The sequence below is a fragment of the Sorex fumeus genome, unplaced genomic scaffold (genome assembly GCF_029834395.1).
Source record: "Sorex fumeus unplaced genomic scaffold, SorFum_2.1 ptg000081l, whole genome shotgun sequence".
Taxonomy (NCBI): domain Eukaryota; kingdom Metazoa; phylum Chordata; class Mammalia; order Eulipotyphla; family Soricidae; genus Sorex; species Sorex fumeus.
Window position 1 is genome coordinate 14,764,921 of NW_026606138.1, and position 24,866 is coordinate 14,789,786.

General features: G+C 45.6%; 1 protein-coding gene across 1 annotated transcript in view; it reads right to left on the reverse strand.

Moving 5' to 3' along the window:
• Positions 1-24,866, reverse strand: part of MINDY2 (MINDY lysine 48 deubiquitinase 2) — a 70,823-nt gene that overhangs the window by 31,657 nt on the left and 14,300 nt on the right. Inside the window, exon 2 of the mRNA XM_056130696.1 lies at positions 16,841-16,898. Within this exon, the coding sequence (XP_055986671.1) occupies positions 16,841-16,898 (58 nt within the window). The remainder of the gene's footprint in view (positions 1-16,840; positions 16,899-24,866) is intronic.

Sequence of the window (24,866 nt, forward strand, 5' to 3'; positions counted from 1 at the left end):
CGCCTAAACTATTTTCTTTAATGGTTTTATTATAAAGGCTTTGGATTGTCTTTTCTTCCACTTTCCAACATACTTTCCATGTTCCTACATAGAAAACTTGGGGCTGGAGCAATAGCACAATGGGTAGGGCATTTGCCTTGCACACGGCCAACCCAGGTTCGATTCCCAGCATCTCATATGGTCCCCTGAGCACCGCCAGGAGTGATTCCTGAGTGCAAAGCCAGGAGTAACCCCTGAGCATCGCTGGGTGTGACCCCCCCAAAAAAAAAAAAACTTAAAAGGCTGCACTGAGCCAGAGGTAGTTCCAAGGGTGAGGGGACTTGCCTTGCATCTCACCGATCCTAGTTCAGAACCCTGGCACCACATACTGTCCCTGGAGTTCTGTGAGAAGTGGCTGGCCCCCGTGCACCAATCCAGGAGCTTGTCTTGAACAGCACTGAACCAAACAAAGGCTGTCCCGTTTCATCACGACCCCAAACAAGACTATTATCTACTAACTAATTCAAAATGTATTGTCAATCTTCAATATTTTACCATTTTATCACTGTCACTGTCCTCCCATTGTTTATCAATTTACTCGCGTGGGCCAGTAACATTTTGAGACTTCTTGTTACTGTGTTTGGCATCAAATACGTCATGGGTAGTACATAAACAAAAATTCTTTTGCATTAAATAGCTGGCATCTTTTCATATGTCTGTTGTTGCTGCAGTGCAGCAGTGCAGAGTTGAACTCAGTGGATGTATGTGGGGCGAGGGGATCTGGAATCCCTTGATACAAATGACAGGAACTCCACCACTGAGCCCCGGGCCCTGGCCCTTTACAAATGTATTATTATGACCCTTATTAATACTGGCCTTAGTGCCATCCCAGGAATGCTGCAAGGGGACTATCCTGGCTTCCAGCAGTGCTCAGGGGACCATGGAGTGCCAGGGGTGGGAGCAGGCGCTTCTGTGTGTGAAGCCTGTGCGCCACCCTTGACAACACCCCTAGTGCTATTATTTGTGGTGTTGTTGTTGTTTTCGGCCACACTTAGTAGTGCGTAGGGTACTCCTCGCTCTGCACTTAGTAATTATTCCTGGTGGGCTTGGGGGACCACATAGGAATAGCGATTATCGAACCCAGGTTGACAGCATGCAAGGCAAGAACCCTCCCCCCTCTACTATTGCTATTATTTGTGCTTTTAATTAGCACTTAAATATCACAAAATCCAAGAATGACTTTATCCCACATAAGCAGAAGAACTTCAAAAGCATTAATTTGTTTTGTTTTTTTTTTGGTTTTTTTGAGGGACCATATGTGGTGTCAGGGAGTAAAACCCAGGTCAGTCATGTGCAAGGAAAATGCTATACCTTCTGTACTTTCTTCTGGCCCCAAATTAATGGCATCAGAAATAAACAACTATTTAACATATATTTTTGAGTCCTCAAGCCAGTATTTAGTTGAAGACTATGCTTTAAATTCATTCTCCAATTTTTTTTTTTTTTTGGTGAGGGATCACACCCAGCTGTGGTGTGATCATTTGGTTTCCTCACTTGCCAAAGGAAGGGCTGTGCACCCTGGGCTCTGTGTATTTCTCTCTGTGTCCTCCTGTTACACTGTTAGCATATCCACTCTGCTACCATTTCTGGATTCTTCAATTAAGGAGGCTACTAACAGCAAAAGAGCTCATTTTGCTTTTGAAGGTGGACAAGGGCCAGCACAGCCGGTAAAGACTAGCAGAAGGGCCTGGAGCAAAAGCACAGCAGGTAGGGCGTTTGCCTTGCACGCGGCCAACCCAGGTTCGATTCCCAGCATCCCATATGGTCCCCTGAGCACCGCCAGGAGTAGTTCCTGAGTACAGAGCCAGGAGTAACCCCTGTGCATTGCCAGGTGTGACCCAAACAAGCAAAAAAAAAAAAAAGACTAGCAGAAGATGAGGGAAACAGCATCCACTAATGGCAGCAAAATGGGATGACAACATGGTTCAGGTTAACACTGAAAGAAACAAAATGCAAGCTAACTCTCTTTCCTTTGGGGCATTATGGTTTGCAGGAGGGAGGGAGGAAGGGAGCGAGACAGAGTGAGAGAGACAGAGAGATAGAGGGGGGAGGAGAGAGACAGAGAGACATAGGGAGGGAAAGAGAAGAGAGACAGAGAGACATAGAGAGGGAGGGAGAGAGAAGAGAGACTGAGACAGAGAGAGGGAGGGAATAGAGAGGAGAGAGACAGAGAGAGAGAGGGAGAGAAAGAGAAAGAGGTGAGGGTAAGGGTGGGGTGGGAGGGAAACTGGGAACATTGGTGGTGGGAAATGTACACTGGACAGGGAAGGCTGTTAGAACAGTATACGACTGACACGGAATCATGAACAACTTTGTAACTGTGTATCTCACTGTGATTCAATTAAAAATAATTAATTAAAAATAAAATGCAAGCTACAACTGCAAGCCCAAGTATGACTTCAAGTTTATACCTCTAATAATTTCACATGATGTAGAGGCCAGTTTTAAACAGTAAAAAGAAGTGAAATTAACAATTTTTACTTAACCCAGTATATTACTTTTTTTTTTTTTTTTAGTAAGTAAAGGCCCTCCCGTTGTTCATCGATTTGCTCGAGCAGGCCCAGTAACGTCTCCATTGGAGATTTTGTTGTTACTGTGTTTGGCATATTGAATACATCATGGGTGGCTTGCCAGGCTCTGCCGTGTGGGCGAAATCCTCTCGGTAGCTTGCCGGGCTCTCCGAGAGGGGCAGAGGAATCGAACTCGGGTCAGCCATGTTGGCTGTGTGCAAGGCAAGCGCCCTACTGCTGTGCTATCGCTCCTTTTTCGGTCACACCCGGCGATGCTCAGGGGTTACTCCTGACTCATGCACTCAGGAATTACTCCTGGCGGTGCTCAGGGGACCATATGGGATGCTAGGAATCGAACCCAGGTCAGACACTGCAAGGCAAACGCCCTACTCCCTGTGCCATGGCTCCAGCCCTACTATTTCAACATGTAATCAATATGAAAAATTACTGATACTTTGTATTTCTTTTACATTTTGTCTTTTGTCTTTGAAATCCATTGTCTATTTTACACTCAATAGACATCTCAAAACACACTGGTAACATTTCAAGTGCTCCATTTGTCCTAAGAGGTTATTACAGCAAACTTTGTAGACTTGGGGCCCGAGGGAAGCAGAGCCAGCAGGGCTCCTCCCTGGCACATAGCCAAGCTGGATTCCATCCCACCACCGCCTAAGGCCCTCCAAGCCAGGAGTGGTCCCTAAGTGCAGAGACAACAGTAAGCCCTGAGAACCACCAGGTGTGGGCTGCACCCCACCCCACACCTCCAAGAAAAACCCCGATATCATAAACTTCAGTAAATGTGATAATTTAAGAACAAAAAAGGCAAGGCAGACATTAGCGATATGGAAAAGAGGGATAGAAAATTGGCTTAGAAGTCTATAACCTCATTCAATTATGTGTGGCGGGAACTCAAATATCTGTTGCCATATAACCACATGTGGATTATTGTTAGTATTTCCTAATAGGCTCCCATCAGGTGATCTAGGGGCTGAGGAATAACACAGTGGTCCAAGCACTTGCCCTCCTGGGGCTGGGGGTGGCTGCGGTTAGAGCAGTGGTTCAACTGGCTCCGCTTTTGCTCCCCCACCCTCAGCACCTCCAGGTGTGGCCCCAGAAACCTACACTTAGTGACCCCAGAGGAACGATGCTGGCCATCATGCACCTTCCCTGCGAGCACTGGGCTCAGTGTCATGGAGCCCGGTCTGTGCCGAGCAGGACCCCAATGGACACACGTAGCTCCTGCAGCTGGGAAGGACGGTGGCTCCAGAGAGCACACACGTCCCTGAGCACTGTGGCCAAGCATGGCCGCGGCTATCGCGCCTCAGTTATGAGGGTGATCCCTGAATGCTCTGACGCCGTAGAAGCTCATTAGTGGCCACCACCCAGAGACTCACCAATAACTCTTAGAAGAGAGCCAGAAGCTGCAGAGATGCCTCTAGACCCCTTGCCAGGCTGAGTCTCATTTGGGGTGCTCTGGAGGGGGTCGGGTGAGCCTACACCCACGCTAAGAGAGCCCCAGCAACTGGAAACCTCCAAAATGCAACCGCCACCATGCTCAAGGCTAATTTCCACACACCTGAAAAAGCCTCACGCATGAGAATGAATCTGCTAGAACACCCAGATATGCAGGATCTGAGACGAAATCTGCAGGCGCTTATGGAGTTGGGAATGGGTGACCACCCCCCTCCCCGCCCCCACATCTCCCTGTTCTTCTAAGAGCCTGGCAGGCATGCCCAGAAACTGCCTCTGGCTCCATATAAGCTCACTGATGGCCATGATCCAGTCTTACAAATAAGTTTCGGAAGAGAGCCCTCTCTCCCCCACCCCAAAAAAGAGAGTGATCTCCAGTGAGCGTGAGCGTACCCTGCAGCCAAGGGTATGTGTGAACCCTGGGAGTACCAAAGTCAGGTGTGAGTGCAACCCACCAGTCACGACAACCACCAAGGGAAAGGAAAGGTGTGGAGGTGTGGAGGGAATTAAACACAGAAGAAGAGCGCCTAACATATCGCTTGACTTCGGAAACAGATGCAGCTTCAGTTTCTGATGCCCAACTCAAGCCCAGTGCCCTGGGTGTGCTGCAATGGAAAAGCCAAAGAAGAAAGAAAAAGAAGCCAAAGCAGATGAACTAGACCACTAGAGTAAATCCCAACTCCACCCCCTGGCTCTGACAATTATTCAACTTAATCTAATTCAAATTCGGATTCTACAACAAGCAAACTTACCTAGTGTCCAACTACATTTGTTTACTGTTTCTCCAGACACACCTTAAAAATTTCCACCTGCAGCTTGAGCTTAAAATAGTCTCCACCAACTGTGACATTCTTTCTACATTCTTTCTCAGCATTCAGGTTCTAACTATACTTAAAACCCAATATAGGACCTGGAGAGTTAGTACAGCAGCCACAGCACATGCTTTGCATGCAGCTGGCCCAGACCACATGGTCTCCTGAGCATTGCTAGGTGCAGCCCTGCAGGCTCTGAGAACCACCAGGGAAGGTCCTGGAGGTCCCTCAAACTCTACGGGGCTAACTAATCCCTTGGCCAAGCGTGAACTGCCAGCCCTCTGGGTGAGAATCACAGGAAGCAGCCCTGAGGTCTCAAAGCACTCCTTGGGAGGCCCATGCAAAGACAGACAAGTGAAAGCCAGTGGAAGTCACATGCTCTCCACTAGCCTCTTCCTACCCCTCAGACCCATTTGACCCCTCAAAATGCATTGAGGGTTCCATTTACTTGCCACTTAGGTGCTCTTCAGCTCACCATTTTCTCCCCTTCACTGCACTCAACTTTTTCTCTTTTGCCCCAAGGAGACAGAAACTGACTCTTGAGGGGAGGGAGAAGTACCTACTATATTATCATAATCCATGGCTTTCAAAGGGCCACAGCAAGTCAAGAGACACTGAGTGTACCTGTGGGATTAAAATAGACTGAAAGTGTGCAATGGGCAGGAGTCCGGGGTGAGGAGGTAATGGCCAAAAATTGAGAAAGGATGAGTAGAAAACTGGGCTTGGAAGTATTTGCCCTCCCTAATCCCTGTGTGCTGGGAAGCTTCAGGATGTAATCCTGAACTCTCTTCATTTCCGTCTCTTTATTCTTATTTTTTCTTAATAATTTCAGGAAGTTCCACAGATAGAAATGCTTTCACCATCACTTATAAGAGCCTCAAGTCTGTGCGCTCACTGCACAGGCCCCAGGCCCCTTCTTGCTGACCCGCCCCTCCCTCATCAGGCCTGGACCTCCATGCAGCCTGTGTTCACGGGCTACTGTATACTTCTTTACTACAATTTTAAATTAAATTTAATTTTTAAAAAATTTACTTTTACTAAGACACTATGCTTTAAAAGTTGTTTATAATACAGCCGTTTCAGGCATGCGGTGTTCCAACACCACCCCACCACCAACGTGACTATCCCTCTACCAGGGTCCCCAGTTTTCCGCCCATGACGCCAAGCCTGCCCCTTAGCAAGCACAAAACAAAGTTAATTTACATTTCTTGCCAACAAAATGGCAAATGAAATTATCAGAAAAAAAATCAATAAAAGTCAACGTGATGATTGGTGTATAATTTTAACCGATGTAAATAAAGAAACTAAAATCATCTAACACAATGCCTATTCTCATTTGCTTAAATAAGTTTTCAACTCTAGCATCTAAAATAGATTGCATTGCATTAAATTTTATTTTGTATTTAGATCTCATTGTTGTAATCATTATGTCTGCCCTGTCATTAACAAAGCTTATTTTTAATTTCTTGCTAATATATTTTGGAGTTTGCATGGAATAGGTAAAGTCTACAAATGGAGAACTCAGTCAGACTGAAGGAAATTCAAAAGTAGAGAGAGTATGGGGAAAATTGTCTGCCACAGAGGCGGGGAAGGGGAGCATTCGGATGGGGAGAGGACATTGGTGGTGGAAAATGTGCACTGGTAGAGGATGGGTGGTAGATCATTGTATGACTGAAACTCAAACATGAAAGCTTTGTAACCGTATCTCACGTGATGCAGTAATAAGAGTGAAGGGAATTAAGAAAGTGTAAAGGAGAAAAAACTGAATAGGCCTCTTACAGTGTTTTATCCTAACAAAGGGAATTGGTTTTACATTAGAAAATAATATATTATATATTAGCTAAGTGTCTTGTTAACAGGAAATAGATTGCAATAAAAATCTCTATAGGTGCAAAAAATGATGACCTAAAACATCCAATATAAATGAGACATTAATTCACTGTTGGAAAGGGGACACTGGTGTAGGGAAGGTCACACTGGTGGTGCTGGAACACCAAATGCTTGAAATGACTGCATAATGAACAACTTTGGAATCACAGTGTCTCTAATAAAAATAAATATATAAAAAAAAATTCACTATTGGAAATATACAAAACCCCTTAGCAAGCTAGGAGTAAAGACATGTTCCTTAGTCTAGCAGCAGGAAACCGTAAGTGCCATGAGTGAGGCCATCCTCAATGTTAAGTGCTCAGTCTTCTGTCCTCGAAAGAAGCTCCCTTAACTCTTCTTATAAAACTGGTTTCAAGGCGATGAATTTTCTAAATTGTTACCTGTCCCTGAATTGTATCGCTCCTTCAAATCTGAAAGAATCTAGCTGGCGAGCATATTCTTGGCGACATGATTATTTCACTGAGCTCTGTGCCGTATCCCTCCATTCTTTCTGGCTCAAAGAATCTCGCTTGATTGATCTGAGTCTTATGGGCTTTCCTTAGCATGAAAGTTGATTTTTTGTTCTTGTTACTTTCAATATTGTCCCTATCTTTTTAGATTTTGTTGTTTTGAGTATACGTTTTGAAGTTTTCCTAGTTCAGTCTATTTCTGTTGGGAAATTTTGGACCTCCTAGATCATGGGGCCTGAAATTCTTATTTATGATTTCTTTAACTATTGTTTCTTCACCTAATTTCCCTTCCTGTTCTTCAGAGACTCCACTGATTCTTATATTGTTCCCCTGGAACTCATTCCCTAGTCCTCTGATACGCTGTCCATTTCTTCTCAGATTGCTTTCGCCTTTTGCTGTTTTCTAGTGGTTTCCTTCATCTCATCTGGGAACTCTGATCTTCTGCTGAGCTACTGCTGATGTGCTGTTCAGAGGGTCTGCTGAGTTTCTGGTTTGCTTTTTATTTCTCCCCAGTTGTTGCAAAAGCTTTACTGGTTATTTGGTCCATTTCTTCATAAGCTGCTTGGGAGCAGCAGGGAGGACTCAGGCCATGCCTGTGACACCAGGAACACCCCTTGGGAACTCAAGGGCCACTGGGGTTCTAGAGGCTCCTAGTTGTGTTTGCGGGCAAGTCTTCTTAAGAGCAATTCACCCAGCCCAGGCCTGCAGCCTGAGGAGATTGTCAGATAAGTATATCATCTGTATGAGTTTCACCTCCTCGTTCGGAAAGTCGCTCTCTAGGAAGAAAAGGCTACTCCGAAATGGAGTGAACGGAATGAAAGTAATGGCCTGCCTGAGGTTCTTCTCCAGCTCAGAGAAGCGTCCATGGCTTCCAGGTTTTAACCGACTCATCCTGCCACAGTTTTTTTTTTTTTGGGGGGGGGTCACACCCGGCGTTGCACAGGGGTTACTCCTGGTTCTACACTCAGGAATTACTCCTAGTGGTGCTCAGGCAACCATATGGGATTCTGGGAATCGAACCTGGGTCAGCCACGTGCAAGGCAAACACCCTACCCACTGTGCTATCGCTCCAGCCCCTGCCACACTGGTTTTACAATAAAAAAAATTATTTTTCAAAACTGAATCACTGTGAGAAAGTTACAAATCTGTTCATGATTTGGTTTCAGTCATACAATTTTCCGACACCCCTCCCTCACAAGTGTTTGGCATCATCGGAGTCATCCAGTGCCCCGGGACTTCCCCGAGCCAGTTCCTGGAGGAAGTGGACCACGCATGCATGCCACAGCCACACCGTGGAGGCTGAGACAGAAGCTCAGGGCAGAGTGAGGTGCAGGGAGAGGCCCCCAGACGCAGCTTCACCAGGCGACTGACTACAGGTTCCACCCCAGTGGAATCATGTCAATGAATCTGGGAGCTCCCGGTTGGCTGGTAGAAACAAAGCTCAAAAGGATGGTGCTGCATTGTCTGGGGGAAAAGAGTGTGGCTGAGGGGCTGGCTCTGCAGGGGCAGCTGGAAGGGAGGGGGAGGGCAGTGAGAGGCAGGCTCTGGGGTGTCCCCAGGTCCGTTCCATCCAAACACTGCTGGAAAGGGGCAGGTCTGCGGGACCCCAGGCGCGCTGTCTGGGGGCTCTACATCACCTCTCACGCTCTTCATTTCTGCCATTTCTGAAGACCACGGTTTTTTCCATTTATGCTCTTATTACTTTCCTGTGCTTTGCTGACTACCTTATGCTACTGTTTCCTGGAGCTCACTGAACATCCTCACGCTGGTGTCAGGAAAGTCATTTTCTGAGAAATGACTGATACAGGAGGTGCTGGCTGAGCCTCCCACAGTCCTGTCTTCACTCACTGCACTTGGTGAACTTCTACACATCTTCCCCATCAAATTCGCTGTGGTCCTACTGTGCTGTGAACGTGTGACCACTGGAGGCATGCTTGCACAGGCAGCGGCATACTTCAGGCGCTGTGGGTCTGGGCCCCGTTTATACAGCAGAGTTGTTTGGGTGTGGAGGCTACTGGGTCTGGCCAGAAGGGAAGGAAATCTGCCCACCCCCGATACTCTACCCCGCTCACAGCTATCTGCCCCGAGACCTCTACCTGAAAACGTGTGTACATGAGCGGCAGAGGCTGTGGAGCTGGCCCACTGGTCTGAGTTTTTTTGTACTCCACATGAGTGAAACTGCTCTTTTGTCCTCTCTCTGATTCAGTGTGATACCCCCTAGCTTCATATGGTAGAGAACAGCAATGTGTCATGTTTTCTTATTTCCCTGGAAAAAAAAAATATATATATATATTACCCAATTTCTTTAACCTTTCATCTGATGCTGGTCATAGGTTTTTTCCAATCATTTTGGCTATTGCAGAAAGTGCTGTAATAAACTTAGGAGTGCAACTATCTTTGCAAATTAGTGTTTTAATGCTTAGTGCCTTGACGTCAAGAAGTGCAATTGATGCGTCATATGCAAGCTCTACTGTTAATTAAAATTTTTTTTCTTTTTAATTTTTTTAAAGTCTCCACATTGTTCTCCACAGAAACTGACCCACATTCCTACCAACAGTGGATGAGGGTTCCTCTTTTATCATATTCCTGCCAGCAATTGTTGTTTCCAGGAGTTTTGAGATGAGCCATTCTCAATTGCATGAGGTGCTACCTTATGGTTATTTTGATTTGCATTTCCCAGGTAATCAGAGATGATGAACAGTTTTCCTAAGTCTGTTGGTCATCTATACATTTTCTTTTGGGAAATGTCTGAATAGACATCCCCTCTCCACATTGTGTGTGTGCGCCTGTGTGTTTGGGCCACACACAGTGGTGCTCAGGACTGACTCCCGGCTCTGTGTTCAAGGATCACACCTTACAAGGCTTGGGGAATGAAACAAGGTGCCAGGGATTGCACCCAGGTCAGCCGCATGCAAGGAAAGCACTGATCTGCTACCTTATCTCTTAGTCCCCTCTCCACAGTTTTTGGATGCAACTGTTTTCTGTTGTGAAGATTTCTGAGTGCTTTATATATTTTGGTTATTAGCCTTTTATCAGCTGTATAGTGAGTAAATATTTTCTCCCATTTCAGTTAAGTGTCTTCATTTTACAATTTTTTATATATTTTATTTTCACAAATTAGTTCACAATAATTCATTACAGATAACATTCAAACACCAATCCCACCACTGAGTGTCTTTACTTTAGTTGTTGTTTCTTTTGCAGTGCAAAAGCTTTTTACGTTTGATGTCATTCTGTTTAGTTATTTTGGGGCCGCACCCAGTGGTGCTCAGGGCTTACTCCTGGTTCTGTGCTCATGTATCACTCCTGGTGAGGTTCAGGAAACCACATAGGGTGACAAGAACTGAACCTTCATCAATCACGTGCCAGGCAGATGCCTCAGTCACTGTAGTATCTTCTTGCCCAGCAGTCTTATTAATTTTTGCTTTTGGTTTCTTTGCCAAGGGAGTCAATGCATGGAAGACACCTCTGAAGTTTGTATTTTGGAGAATGCCTATATTTTCTTGTATGTATTCTATGGATTCCAAGCTAATGTCTAACATTAACACATCTTGAATTAACTTTGATATATGATGGGAGACAATGGTCCAGATTTCCATTTTTCTTGCCTACATCTGACTAATCCATCATTGCTTTTTGAAGAAATTTTCCTTGCTTCATTTCATGTACCTCTGTCATGCATGAATTAAGTATCCCAGAGTTGAGGTTTATCTCATAGCTCTATTCTATATCACATAATTCTACTCCACTGGTCTGCTTCTATTCCAATACCAAACAATTCAGATCATTATAATGTTAGTAACATTGAAAATTAAGAGGAAGAAAATCCTCCCATTTTTTTTTTCAGTATTGTTTTGAATAGTCAGCAAGTTTTATTGCTGCCTATAAATCTTAGCAGTATTGATCCAATTCCCTAAAGAATGTCATGAGAGGGCTGAACAAAGTACAGGGATTAGGGTGTATGAACACATGTGTCCCACATGTGTTCGATCCCTCGGTCTACACGGCCTTCACAGCCTCAAAGGTCTCTAAGCATCATCTGGGAGCCCCCTGGCACCAACACCACACCCGCAGGCCTAAACAATGAGCCTCCAACCTGGTTGGCTGAGGATACCAGAAGGCCCTCAGCTCCCCAATAAGAGGCAAAAAAAAGAAAGAATATGACGAGAATTTTCTTGGCGGTGTCTCTGAATCTGTAGCACTTAGGGTAGGACGGTCATCTGCCAATGATCATTCTTCCAACCCATAAACAGAAAGCACATTTCCATTTCCTGTGTCTTCTATTTTTTTAACAGCTATCTACAATCTTCTCTGAATAAGTCTTTCACCTCTTTTGTGGAGTTAATACCGAGAGAATTAATTTTAGGGGGCATTATTGTAAGTGGGATTAAAAGATTCTACCTCTGGGGGGCTGGAGAGATAGCACAGTGGCTAGGGCGTTTGTTTGCCTTGCATGCGGCCGACCCAGGTTCGATTCCCAGCATCCCAGATGGTCCCCTGAGCACCACCAGGAGTAACTCCTGAGTGCAGAGCCAGGAGTAACCCCTGTGCATTGCCGGGTGTGACCCCCCCCAAAAAAAAAAGCAAAAAAAAAAAAAAGATTCTACCTCTGGGGTTGGAGCAATAGCATAGCGGGTAGGGCATTTGCCTTGCACGTGGCCAACCCGGGTTCAAATCCCAGCATCCCATATGGTTCCCTGAGCACCGCCAGGAATAATTCCTGAGTGCAGAGCCAGGAATAACCTCTGTGCATTGCCAGGTGTGACCAAAACAACAACAACAACAACAAAAAGATTCTACCTCATTGTTTGCAAGTAAAAATGCAAGAAATTTCTGTGTATTGCTTGCACAGCCTGTCATTATACTGCATAAGTGTATGTTTCTAGATCACAAACAATTCTATTCTATAACAGAAGACTGGTAAATTCTCAGGGCCAAAAGAGAGAATAACGTTAAGGGGCATGCCTAGTGTATGCCTTATCCAGATTCTATTTCTGGCTCCCATGGTTCCTGACCATCACCAAGTGCAACCTTGGAGGCCCCCAACACACCACAGCTCAGCTAAGATCAGCATCACAGGCCCTGAGTGGCTTTACAAACTCTGGCTCGAGCACTAAACCACACACAAGTCAGGTAGCCAAGAATTCCCAGTGTGTCTTCAGGCCTCCTAAGCACTCAGATGCCCCCATCCAAAGAAACGATAGTGAGATCTTTGGATTTTTTTTTAGCTTTTGGGTCATACCCAGCAGTGCTCAGGATTGAATAACCCGAACTGGCTGTGTGCAATGCAAGTACCTTACCAGTTGTACTAGTGCTCCAGCCTCGTTAGGATTGTTTTTTTTTTTTGGAATGTATAGTATCATGTCATCAGCATGACTGTTAGTTTTTTTCTTTACTCAATCACAGTTCCTTTACTTCTTTTTATTGCTTAATAAATATCAGGGTTTTTGTCTAATTTTTTTGTGTGTGGGGTAGTGGTGGGCCACACCCAGCTGTGCTTAGCACTTACTCCTGGCTCTGTGCTCAGAGATCACTCCTGGTGGTATTCAGGGGACCCACATGTGACACTGGGGAGCAAACCAGTGTCGGCCACATACAACGCAAGCATTTTCACCCCCTGAACTATCTCTCCAGCTTTTCACAGTTTAGCTTTTTTATTTATGGCTCAGAAATTCTAATCTTAAATTTCATTGTCGTCTGCAGTCTCAGGATCTCTCAGTAGAAAGACCTTGGTGTTTTCTTCTTAGTGTTTCTGCCACAGCTTGCCTAAGTGGAATCTGACTCTTCCTCAACAGCCCTCTCACCATAACTCTTCCCTCACGCTTCACCAGTGGGATGGACATTCATCTGTTCCCTGCCATCCTCTCTCACCTTCCTACCCCAAACTCCTTCTGCCATCAGACAGGAACATCTGGGCAAGCTCACACTTGCAAGGCCAATACCGACCTTTCTCTTTCTCTATTTACATTCATCTTCCTGATGATCTCACTAGTTTAAATACCATTTATGTATGTTGTCTTTTCTCTCCAAACCTGACCACACCTGGAGATGCTCAGAGCTTACTCCTAACTCTGTGCTCAGGATCTTTCCTGGCAGTGGTCAGGAGATCGTATGTGGTGCTGGGAACTGAACCAGATTGTACACGTGCAAAACAAGTAACTTAACCTTTGTATATCTCCCCGACCCCCAAATGCACATCTTTACACAAGTTCTGCACCATCCAACATAGCAACCAGCAGCAACATACTGCTATATAAATTGAACATATTCCTATATATTTAATTAAAATTAAGTGAAATACTCAGTTTTTCAGTCACATTCACTATAAATTTTAAATGCTCATGAGCCACAGGTGGCTAGTGACTACACAATACACAGCACAGACACATACCTCTTCTCTCACCACAGGGAATCCTACTGTACACAAGGCCGGAGCAATAGGATAGCAGGTAGAGCACTTGCCTTGCATGTGGCTGTCCCAGGCTCGATCCCTGGCAACAGATAAGGTTCCCCGACCACCACCAGAAGTGATCCCTGACTGCAGAGCCAGAAGTTAAGCCTGAGTATTGCTGGGTGTGGTCTCAAAACCAAAAAATAAAAATGTAAAAAGAAATAAATTCTCCTGAAAATGCTCTGCATCATTAACCATCAGGGAAAATGCAGATCAAAACAACAATGATATATCATCTCACACCACAGAGACTGGCCCACATCCAAAAGAACAAAAGCAACCAGTGTTGGCACAGATGACACGAGAAAGGGACCCTCCTTCACTGCTGGTGCGAATGCTGACTGCTTCAGCCCTTTTGAAGAACAGTATGGACGATTCCCAAAAAATTAGAAAATTGAGCTCCCATTTGACCCAGCAATACCACTCCTGGGAATATATCCCAGAGAGGCAAAAAAGTATAGTCGAAGTAACATCTGCACTTGTTTGTTCATTGCAGCACTCTTTAAAATAGCCAGAATCTGGAAAAAACCTGAGTGCCTGAGAACAGATGACTGGTTAAAGAAACTGTGGTACATCTACACAATGGAGCACTATGTAGCTGTTAGAAAAGATGAAGTCATGAAATTTACATACAAGTGGAACTACACGGAAAGTATCATGCTAAGTGAAATGAGTCAGAAAGAAAGGGACAGACATAGAAAGATTGCCTTCATCTGGGGAACATAAAGTAACAAAATAGGAGACTAACACCCAAGAATAGCCGAGATAAATACCAGGAGTTTTACTCCATGGCTTGGAGGCCAGCCGTACATGCTAGGGGAAAAGGCAGCTCAGCTAGAGAAGGGAGAACCAAATAAAGGGTATTTGGGAGGATCCTCCCAGGATGCGAGATGCATCCTGAAAGTAGACTATATACCGAACATGGTTGCCATGCCATCAATGCCTCTTTTGCAAACCACAGCACCCAAAAGGAAAAAGAGAACAAAGGGGAATGCCCTGCCACAGAGGCAGGGTGGGTTGGAGAAAAGATGGGGGTGGGAGGGATACTGGGATCACTGGTGATGGAGAATGGGCACTGGTGGAGGGATGGGTACTCAATCGTTGTATAACTGAAACCCAAGCACAAAAATTTGTAAGTCTACAACTGTACCTCATGGTGTTTCACTAATAAAAATTTTTTTAAAAATCTCCTCCTTCTCTAGTTCTAATACGTTGTTCAAATTCCCCACCCTTGTTTGCTGGTAGAAATAACTAACTGAACTTCCTGTTTCTATACTAACCTCTGCCTCTAAGTTCTATTTTTAACAGAATAGTCAGATAATTCTTGCTAACTTCAAAGTCAGATCATGTTAACTGCCTATTTAAAACCCTCCCATCTCACTCACAGCAACAGGCAACACCGCTATAATATTTAATTGCAGGTACATACAAGTTCTCACATGGTCTGATACATTATTTCTAAGATCTTATCACCTACCGCCTCCACTTTGACAACTACTTGGTAATGATATCAGGCTTTCACTTGGGCCTTCAGCCTTGCCCATGAAAATACAATTTAGAAATCATGAAGTCTAAGAATCAGATTGTGGGGGCTGGAGCAATAGCACAGCGGGTAGGGCATCTGCCTTTATACGGCTAATCCGGGTTCGGTTCCCAGCATCCCATATGGTCGGTCCCCTGAGCACCGCCAGAAGTAATTCCTGAGTGCAGAGTCCAGAGTAACCCCTGAGCAACACTGGGTATGACCGAAAAAAAAAATCATATTGTGGGACTAGAGATAGCACAAAGGATAATGCATAGGCTTTGCACTACATAAAAATGAAACAATACAACAATTTCGAAGTCATCATGTTTAAGAACCAGATTTTAGAGCTGGGGACAGCCAAAAGGGCTAGTGCCCACACGTAGCACGCCAGAGGCCTGGATTTGGTCTCAGCACTGAGCTGAGGTAGCCCCAGGGCACTGCTAGGAGGTGCAAAATGGGCACTGGTGGAGGGATGGGTGTTTGATCATTGTATAATTGAAACCCAAGCACAAAAATTTGTAAATCTGCAACTGTACCTCATGGTGTTTCACTAACAAAAATTTTTTAAAAACAATGTAAATGATGGAGAATGGGCACTGGTGGAGGGATGGGTACTGGATCATTGTATAACTGAAACCCAAGCACAAAAATTTGTAAGTCTACAACTGTACCTCATGGTGTTTCACTAATAAAAATTTAAAAAAGAAAAACTCAGAATCAGATTCTAAGCTATTCCAAAAGAGGAGTAAATAGAAATCATATTTTGAGATGTCCAGATATTCTAATATTCCCTTTACTATGAGGTTCCCTAGTCAGTGAATAGGATTAAATTATATTGATTATATAAAGGGCTAGATCGATAGCACAGCAGGTAGGGCGTTTGCCTTGCACGCAGCTAACATGACCGACCTGAATTCGATTCCTCCATCCCTCTCGGAGAGCCGGCAAGCTACAGAGAGTATCTTGCCCACATGGCAAAGCCTGGCTAGCTACCCGTGACGTATTCGATATGCCAAACACAGTAACAATTGTCACAATGGAGACGTTATTGGGCCCGCTCGAGCAAATCGATGAACAACAGGACAGTGACAGTGATTACATAAATAAAAGAATCTTATAAAATCTATAATCTCAGTTACTTCATCATGTGCGCGCTCTCTCTCTCTCTCTCTCTCTCTCTCTCTCTCTCTGTCACAGACACACACACACACAATGAATAGTACAGATTAACCAGTTTTTTGGGAGGGGGGCTTGGGGAACACACCCAGAGTGTTCAGGGCTTGTTCTTGGCTCTGCAGTGAAGAATCACTCCTGCTGGGGTTCAGGAAACCATATGGAGTGCCAGGGGTCAAACCCAGGTCGACTACATGCAAGGAAAACACTTTACCAGCAGTGCTATCACTCTTCCAACCCCCCTTTTATATGCAATGTCAGCTTCTCTGCCATTTCTGTTCTTCCGTTGACTGACATTAATCAACATCATGTTGTTTTCCAAACATCCAAATCTTACTTCTTTTAATACCTGTTTATACTGGCTAGAAAGAAGCCTTAACAAATTTTAAATTAAGAAATTCAAAACTATGAATTTAAAACCGATTAGTAAGTAGCACTTCAGAAAGGTGGGACAGTAGGATATGTTAACTCTGCAGGCTTTCATTCCAAAGGAGATCTAAGAAACACACTTCAGTACTAACCTAAATATTCCATCAGTTGTTCGGCAGTTATGATTTCCATCATCGGTGGAAGTTTCACCTGAAAAACAAAACATTTTTTCTTTGAAATCAAATGTTTCAGGTGACTGAGTGTTTCTTCAGTCAGGGACACACAGACGTATAGACATTTACAGTATGAAAGTCTTTACAACCAGTCTTCCTTCGTAAGTGTCACCCCGACCACGGTGCCACCTGCGGCGCTAGGGGCAGTGGGTGGGCGCGGGCACCCACAACGCCAGCCGAGCCCGGAGCCCCCCTGCAGGCTCAGTGCAGGCCTGAGGAGAGCTAAAGGCTGCTGGAGACCGCACCCGTACCAAGAAAGGTGACTCCGAAGTCAAGCACTGCTGTGCCTGTCACCCCACAGATACCTGACGCAGAACCCCACTGACAGGAAGTCAACTAGAGGAGAGGCAGAGGCAGAGGCGCTAGGCGGCGTCCTAAGTCACCACGCTGAGTTTCACAAGGGACAGCTTCTCTCTAGACAGCTGAGTTTCTCATTACTTTGATCTATCTTGGCAATTTTTATTTTTAATTAAGATTTTTTTCTTTTCCTTTTTTTTTTTTAGATTTTTGGGCCACAACTGGCAGAGCTCTGGGGGCTCCCCTGATGGTGCTAGGGCCACTCAGTCCTGGGGCCTGGTCCGTGGAATGCACTTGCTCCAGCCCTAGAGCTATTTCCGGGTTCCAAGCCAGTTCTTCTGGCTCAGTCTGGGAGCAGGCAGGGCTCAAGGAACCCCCTGCCTGGCAGGGGCAGTCCCACAGAGCTCCACTCTGGACTTCCTGTAAGCCAGGAATCCCCTCAGCTTTCTGAGTGCTCTCTGACCTCCCTGAATAATGAAGGATGTGTCACACGGTGAAGGGCTCTTGGTCGTGACTCCACCTGCAAAGCTCACAAACAGGTGGACTTCACGGCGCTGCTGCAGCTCAGCGGCCCGGAGAGGCTGGTGTGGGGCTGGGCTGCCCCCTGAGTCATCCCCACTCTCTGTAGCCTGAGCCTGGCACACAAGCACTGTCTGGCTGCACAAACAAAAGGCATGACCTGGCCCCCTGGTGAGCACACGTAAAAGGGTGTGGCCCTACTGAGCACCACAATGGAGAGAGGAGGGAGCCGCACACGGAGGCATGTGTGCAACTTTAGAAAGCAACCACAGAACAACACAGGCTGGGGGGTGGTGCGCGGGGGGGCTTGGTGAGGGAGGGTCCAAAGAAGAGGGACACTGCCTGCAAAGCAGGACTATGGCATGAGTGGCCCCGAGCCAAGGCATCAGAATTGACGGGGGCACAAAAGAGGCTCTGAGGGGCTGGAGCGATAGTGCAGTGGGTAGGGGATTTGCCTTGCATGTGGCCAGCCTGGGTCTGATACCTGGCATCCCATCTGGTCCCCTGAGCACTGCCAGAAGGTAATGCCCAGAGTAATTCCTGAGCATCACCGGTGTGACCCTCCCCCTCCCCCCCACACACACAAAAGGTTCTGGGGTGTCGGCAGTGTTCTGTATTTCTTAACTTCCTGATCAGCTTCACAGATGGGCTGGAGTGATATCACAGCGATAGGGCGTTTGCCTTGCGCAGTCCGGCGGCAGAGCCAGGTTTGATTCCTCGCCCCTCTTGGAGAGCCTAGCAAGCTACTGAGAGTATCTTGCCCACATGGCGAAGCCTGACAAGCTACCCGTGATGTATTCAATATGCCAAACACAGTAACAACAAGTCTCAAAATGGAGACATTGCTGGGCTTGCTCAAGCAAATTGATGAACAACGGGAGGACAGTGTTTGTTTTGTTTGATATGCTAAAACTGGACATCTCTGTGGATTTTTCAGCTTGTGTTATACTTCATAATAACAAAAGTTAAAAATAGATACATTTATTATGAATATATTTATTTTTAAATTAAGTTTCAATTAAAGCACAACAACAAATGTCTAAATTAAATTTTAAAATGTTATCAGATGATTTAACATTATCATAGTCAATAACTAGAAATACTTTTACTCATCCAGAAATATAGTCTATGATATATTTATTTATAGTACAGGAAAAACAAAATAAAACTGTAGGATGGGAACTCAAAGTAATCAATTATGCCAATAATAGAATAGCAATGTATTAAAATTCCTTTGAGAATTCTTTTCTAAACAAGAGAGTAACTTTTTTCGGGGGTGACCACACCCACCAGTGCTCAGAGCTCACTCCTGGCCCTGGGGTCAAGGGCAACTCCTAGAGGTGCTGGGGGTGAGGAGGGGTACCTTGTACAAACCCAGGGACCAAACCAGGCCATCCTCATGCAAGGTAATCTTAATTCCTGTGCCAACTTCACCACACCCTGGAAAAAATTTAAATACTCTATTTCTGCAACAATCAATTTCTCCAAGGGCTGAAGAAGATGCTGTGAGTATCCATACTGCCCAATGTCATAATATTATGCTGTAAGTTTTTGTCTGCTTATTTTTTAAGTCGGGTCAGCCATGCTGGCCACTTGCAAGGCAAACGCCCTACCCGCTATGCTATCCAGGCTGTGCTCCAGGCTAGAGCGATAGCACAGCGGGTAGGGCGTTCGCCTTACAAGCGGCCAACATGGCCGACCCGAGTTCGATTCCTCCGCCCCTCTCGGAGAGCCCAGCAAGCTACCGAGAGTATTCGATATGCCAGACACAGTAACAACAAAGTCTCCAATGGAGACGTTACTGGGCCCGCTCGAGCAAATCAACGATCAACGGGAGGGCCTTTACCTTTACCTTATTTTTTAAGTCAAGAAACAATATGGAGGGGCTGGATCAATAGCACAGTGGGTAGGGAGTTTTGCCTTGCATGCAGCCAATCTGGGTTCGATTCCCAGCATCCCATACGGTCCCCTGAGCATCGCCAGGGGTGATTCCTGAGTGTAGAGCCAGTAGCGACCACTGTGCATTGCCGGGTGTGACCCAAAAAGAAAAAAAAAAAAGAATATGGAATCTCAAAGTCTCTGAAGCAGGGAGCAAGCTCAGAGAGCTGCTGTCCACGCTGGGCAATGCTGGGAGTCCCCCAGGCCACATATTAGCAGCAGTCCCTGAGCACCTCGGTTTGCCCCAAAGCAAAAATAAACAATAAGAATAATTTCTGTGAAACAGAACTGTTTGAGGGCACACATGACAACGGATGCTTATGATCTAGTTAGTCAATGGATTTATTACTCAAGAAAAACCATGAGCTACCATGAAAGAACTTGATTTTAAGTTATTTTATTTTTATTATCTGTGACTTTTTTTAAAAAGTAACATGTTTGGAGCACTTTTGGATTAATAAAAAAATTAAGAACTACTGAAAGTTTCAATACATAAAATTTTTCAAAGTAAAAACTCACCGGCAAACTATGGTCTCCTGCTTGGTTTTCTAAATAAAGCTTTATTGGAACACTGTCATTCTCTTTTGTTTATAAATAGTCTCTAGCTACTTTTGCACTACTGCAGCAGAGTTGAATCTTTGCAATAGAGACTGCAAAGACATGGTCCACAAAGCCTAAAAAACTATCTGGTCCTTTACAAAAAGTTTGTCTTAAAATAAAGAATGGGAGCCAAAGTAATAGTACAGCATGTCCTGCCTTGCCTTGCATATCAGCAACCCGGGTTTGATCCCCAAGCCCTGCCAGGAGTGATTCCTGAGCACAGAACCAGCAGTAAGTCCTGAGCAGCACTGAGTGTTACTCCCCAGGCTCCCCCCTAAAAAAGAAGATTAAAAAAGAGAAGTCTGCCAATCCCTGCTACAGATCATAGCTAAATTACTATTCTATCAGGGTGTTTCAAAACTTTTAAATGTCTGGTATTTAAATTATAGTTTATATTCACTGTGAAATTTTATATTCTTAACAGTTTCAGACAATCTTAAAGTCCCTTTTATCCCTAAAAAGTGTTTATTAAATAAAATACAACCTACACATTTTTATAGTCCATACAGATTCACCGCATAAATACAGTCATCAGAAAATCCCTCAAAACAAAAAAATTCCAAAAATAAATATAAAATAATTTTATGATGGGACCAGAGCAATAGTACAGCAGGTAGGGCGTTTGCCTAGTGATCAACCCAGGTTCAATCCCTGGCATCACTTATGGTCCTCCGAGCACTGCCAGGAGTAATTCCTGAGTTCAGAACCAAAAAACAACAACAAAAAAATCTATCTTCCTATCTTGCTTCTCGTTTTGCTTTCCTTCATCACCTAAACACATGCCACAGGTGATGTAAAATTAAGACTTTTACTCCTTTGGAGCAGAAAATAAAATCTTCAGATTTTATTTTTTAAAAAGAGGCTATGGGATCACCAGAATTAAAAAACTGGCAGACTATCTCAATCTTGAAATTCTAAATTTTACAAGGGGGAAAATGAAGTCTGACCTAAGTTGTCAGATGGTCTTCTTGCAATAAAAATCTCTTAACATATTGTGGGTAAGGATAATATATACAAGGGTATTTGAAAGGTACTTTCCAAGTTTAAATATTCTTCACAAAATCTGCACAAACCTCTCAGTATATATTAACACATAATTCTAAATAATAGAGGCCAAATGAAAATGAAACTTTAATTATCTAGAATATTTATTGAATCAGTGATACTTCCTGAGCAAATTACTAAGCATAGTAAGAATATTTAAATTAAAAAAATAGCAATTCCAACTGCAAACATCCAATGACAAGGTAAAACCTCATTATTTCAGCACAATTAATTAACCTGTAATTCTTAGTCATGTGAATAGTGACGTGCATTTGAAAAGACGCTCAGGTGACAACAAAACTAGAAAATTAAGATCTTGAACAGGAATGTAAAACATCCCCAAAGTGATAAGCCGAGATTTTGAGTTTTGATATTCCGATGGTAGAGGAGAACACACAGGGCCGGTGAGAACTTAGCAATATGTAGAGAGGCCAGTGGGCACGGAGGGCTGGAGCACAGGCTCGCACTGGGGTCCTGAGTTCCACCAACAGCTCCTGATGGCTCCCGAGCACTTGCGGGAGAGAGCCCTGAACATGCATCGGGTGCAGCCCCCAGGAACTCTTGGGTATGGCACAAACACCAAAACAATTCATAAATAAAATGTTTAATTAGAATATCCACTCATACTCCAACATAGTTTGGGGGCCAGGGAGCAGGGCTGGACAGCATATGTGGCACACTGGAGGCCAGGCTGGATCCCAGCACTACACAGACCCGAGTACCAGCGGGAGAGACCCTTGAGCACCAATGGGAGTAGTCGGTGTGGGCCAAGCCCCTTGACTCCCCTACTGCGCGCTCGCACACACGTAAAAGAGAAAGAACGATAGTTTGGGTTCTGCCACCTTATTAAAGTGGAAGTGGTGTGAAGAGATAAATAACCAATTGCAATTTCTGCTCTTTAGAAAAGTTGGGGGGGGGGGGGCTAGGAATTAAATATATTAAGCTTCTGCTGATTGCCATGCTGTGGGAATGTGGCCTTCACCCACAGCATGCTGCTGAAGGAATAGGCGATGGCATCAGGATGTCCACTGTGGCCATGGGAGCCACAGGGTGAGCACAGGCAGCTGGCCCAGGCTGGGTCCCCAGCACCTCCGGGAGAGGTTTGCACCTGACCCCCTCCCCAAAATAACCCCAGAAAAACAGAATTCAGTAAGTATAAGACTAACTTGCCTGAAAGTACAAAGCTGTGATGTGAACTGAGGCCTGACTCCAGCGCTAATTAATCTTTTCATTACACCAGTATTTACAGACCTTTCGAATGAGAAAAACACATTTGGGGGAGGGGCATCCCAAGCAGTGTTGAGGGGCCCCAGGGGTCGCTCCTAGCCAAGTAGCAAACCAGGCTGTAAGAGTCACTGCTCAGACCCAAGGATACTGCGACTCTGAGCTGCAGTGCTAGCAGCCACCTGGGCGACAATCAGTAGCACGGGGTCTGAGTGGGGAGGTTCTGGGGAGCAATTCAGTGCCCAGGATAAAATCCAAAGTCCTGAGACCCCTGGAATGCAAAGCCCATAGCCCTTGCCCTGAGCTAGTTCCCCAACCTGCAAAAAAATCATTCTTCCCACCAACTCTTACATAGCACAGTGTCTGAGATAGATTTTAAATGAACAGGCAAGGCTTTGTGGTCAATGAAATATGAAGGTTGACAGGGAAAGAATGATCAGACTTGACCGGAGCCTCAGGACACTGAAAACAAGTGTCCAGCGATCCATGAGAATGAAGCTACTCAGCCAGGGAAGGTACATTTATAGGAGAAATTGGTGTCTGCCTCAGCACGCGAAGTTTAGCTCAACATTCAAACAGAAAACTGAGTTGGAACTCAAGAACCAGCTGGTGTAGGGATCATTTGATTCTTGGGCTCCATTTTTTGTGTACTTGTGAAAACAGGACTGTGCAGATAAAACTGTAAAGAAAAGTATTGTTTGGCTGATTCCCACATGCAGAGTATGGAAAAACATCAGAGGCAGAGACAGCAACTTCCGAAGTACAGGCCCAGACCAGGAGATGCTTAGTGGAGAGCAGGTGCTAGTATGGACAGTGGACCCACAAGGAAGGCAATTCAGGGAGGCGGAGAGGGGGAAGGAGGATCCCACACACTCCACAGCAGCTTAGCTGCAGGAGTAAACAAAGAAGGAGGAGAGGGGAGGGAGGAGAAGAGAGAGAGAAAAGGAGGAGGAAGGGAAGGAAGGATGGGAGAGAGAGGGAACGGAAGATGGAGGGAAGGGAGGACAGAGGGGTAGGAGGCACAGGGAAAGGAGGATGGAGGGATGGGAGATAGAGGGAAAGGAGAGAGAGAGGGAAGGGAAGATGGAAGGAAGGGAGGTAGAGGGAAGGGGGGATGGAGGGATGCGAGGTAGAGGAAGGGAGGTGGATGGTGAGAAGGGAGGGTGGAGGGAAGGGAAGATGGAGGGGAGGGAGGTAGAGGGAAGGGAGGGTGGAGGAAGGGAGGATGGAGGGATGGGAGATAGAGGGAAGGGAGAATGGAAGGGTGGCAGAAAGAAGGGAGGTAGAGGGAAGGAAGAATGGAGGGATGGGAAAATAGAGGGATGGGAGGTGGAGGGAAGGCACGATGGCGGGGGGGGGGGAGAGGCTGGCAACTGGTTCTCAGCTCCTAGGGGCTGAGCCCCCACTGGGTATCCCCACGAGGGTGCCAGGGTCCTAGTGTTGCAGGCCTCCTTCCGTTTGCCGTCTTGTTCCCTGCTGCTCAGAACTATGCATCATGGATTCTCCCCGCCCCGGAGCCTGGAGCTGCTGGACCCTCTGATGCCCAGCCTGTGTCTTCTGGGGCAGCCTGGCAAAAGGAGGCTGCAGTGCTCCTGGCCCTGAGGTCTGCTACTGGGTTTACTCTGCTCCCCTTCCCCCTCCCCCAATGTCCCACTGTCCCCATCTTTTCCCGCATCCCCTCCCCCTTAGGTGAGCTCAGTTCCAATGACAGCCTCTTCCAGCTCTGTCGCCTGTGGCCGTCGCATGCTCCTGGATGGTGTATCTTCACATGGCACACAGACAACGTGTGGATTGGTCCTGTACCCTGGCTACTGCACACGACGCCATGAGCAGAGCCATGCGCGAGTTCCACGTGAGTGCTTCTGTGCTCTGGGGGCAGAGGCCACGTGGTGTCACCAGGACATGCAGGAGCTCTGGTCTTCCTTCTCCAAGGCATCTTCACATCACCACTGTCCACAGAGGCTGAACCAGCCAACATTCCCAAGAGTTTCTTCCTCCCAAACACTGGTTCTATCCAGTTTTGCTTTGTTTTTCTTGATATGTGCCATTCTCAGTGGCATGACATAATCTCTCATTGTTTTGATTTGTATTTCCCTAATAATAAGGGACAATGAGCACTTTTTCATATGCCTACTAGAAGGGTCTATTCTCCTCTCCCCTTTTCTGGAGGAGGTGGCTGGTTTTCCCATTGTTGATGCTTTTGAGCTTGAGAGTTTTCTTTTCCTTTAATTTTTGCGCCACACCTGCTAGGTGTCCTTTCCCGCCTCAGTCTCCCTGGGACTAAGCCCAGCTCTCCTGCATGCACAGCGGCGCCCCAGCCCCT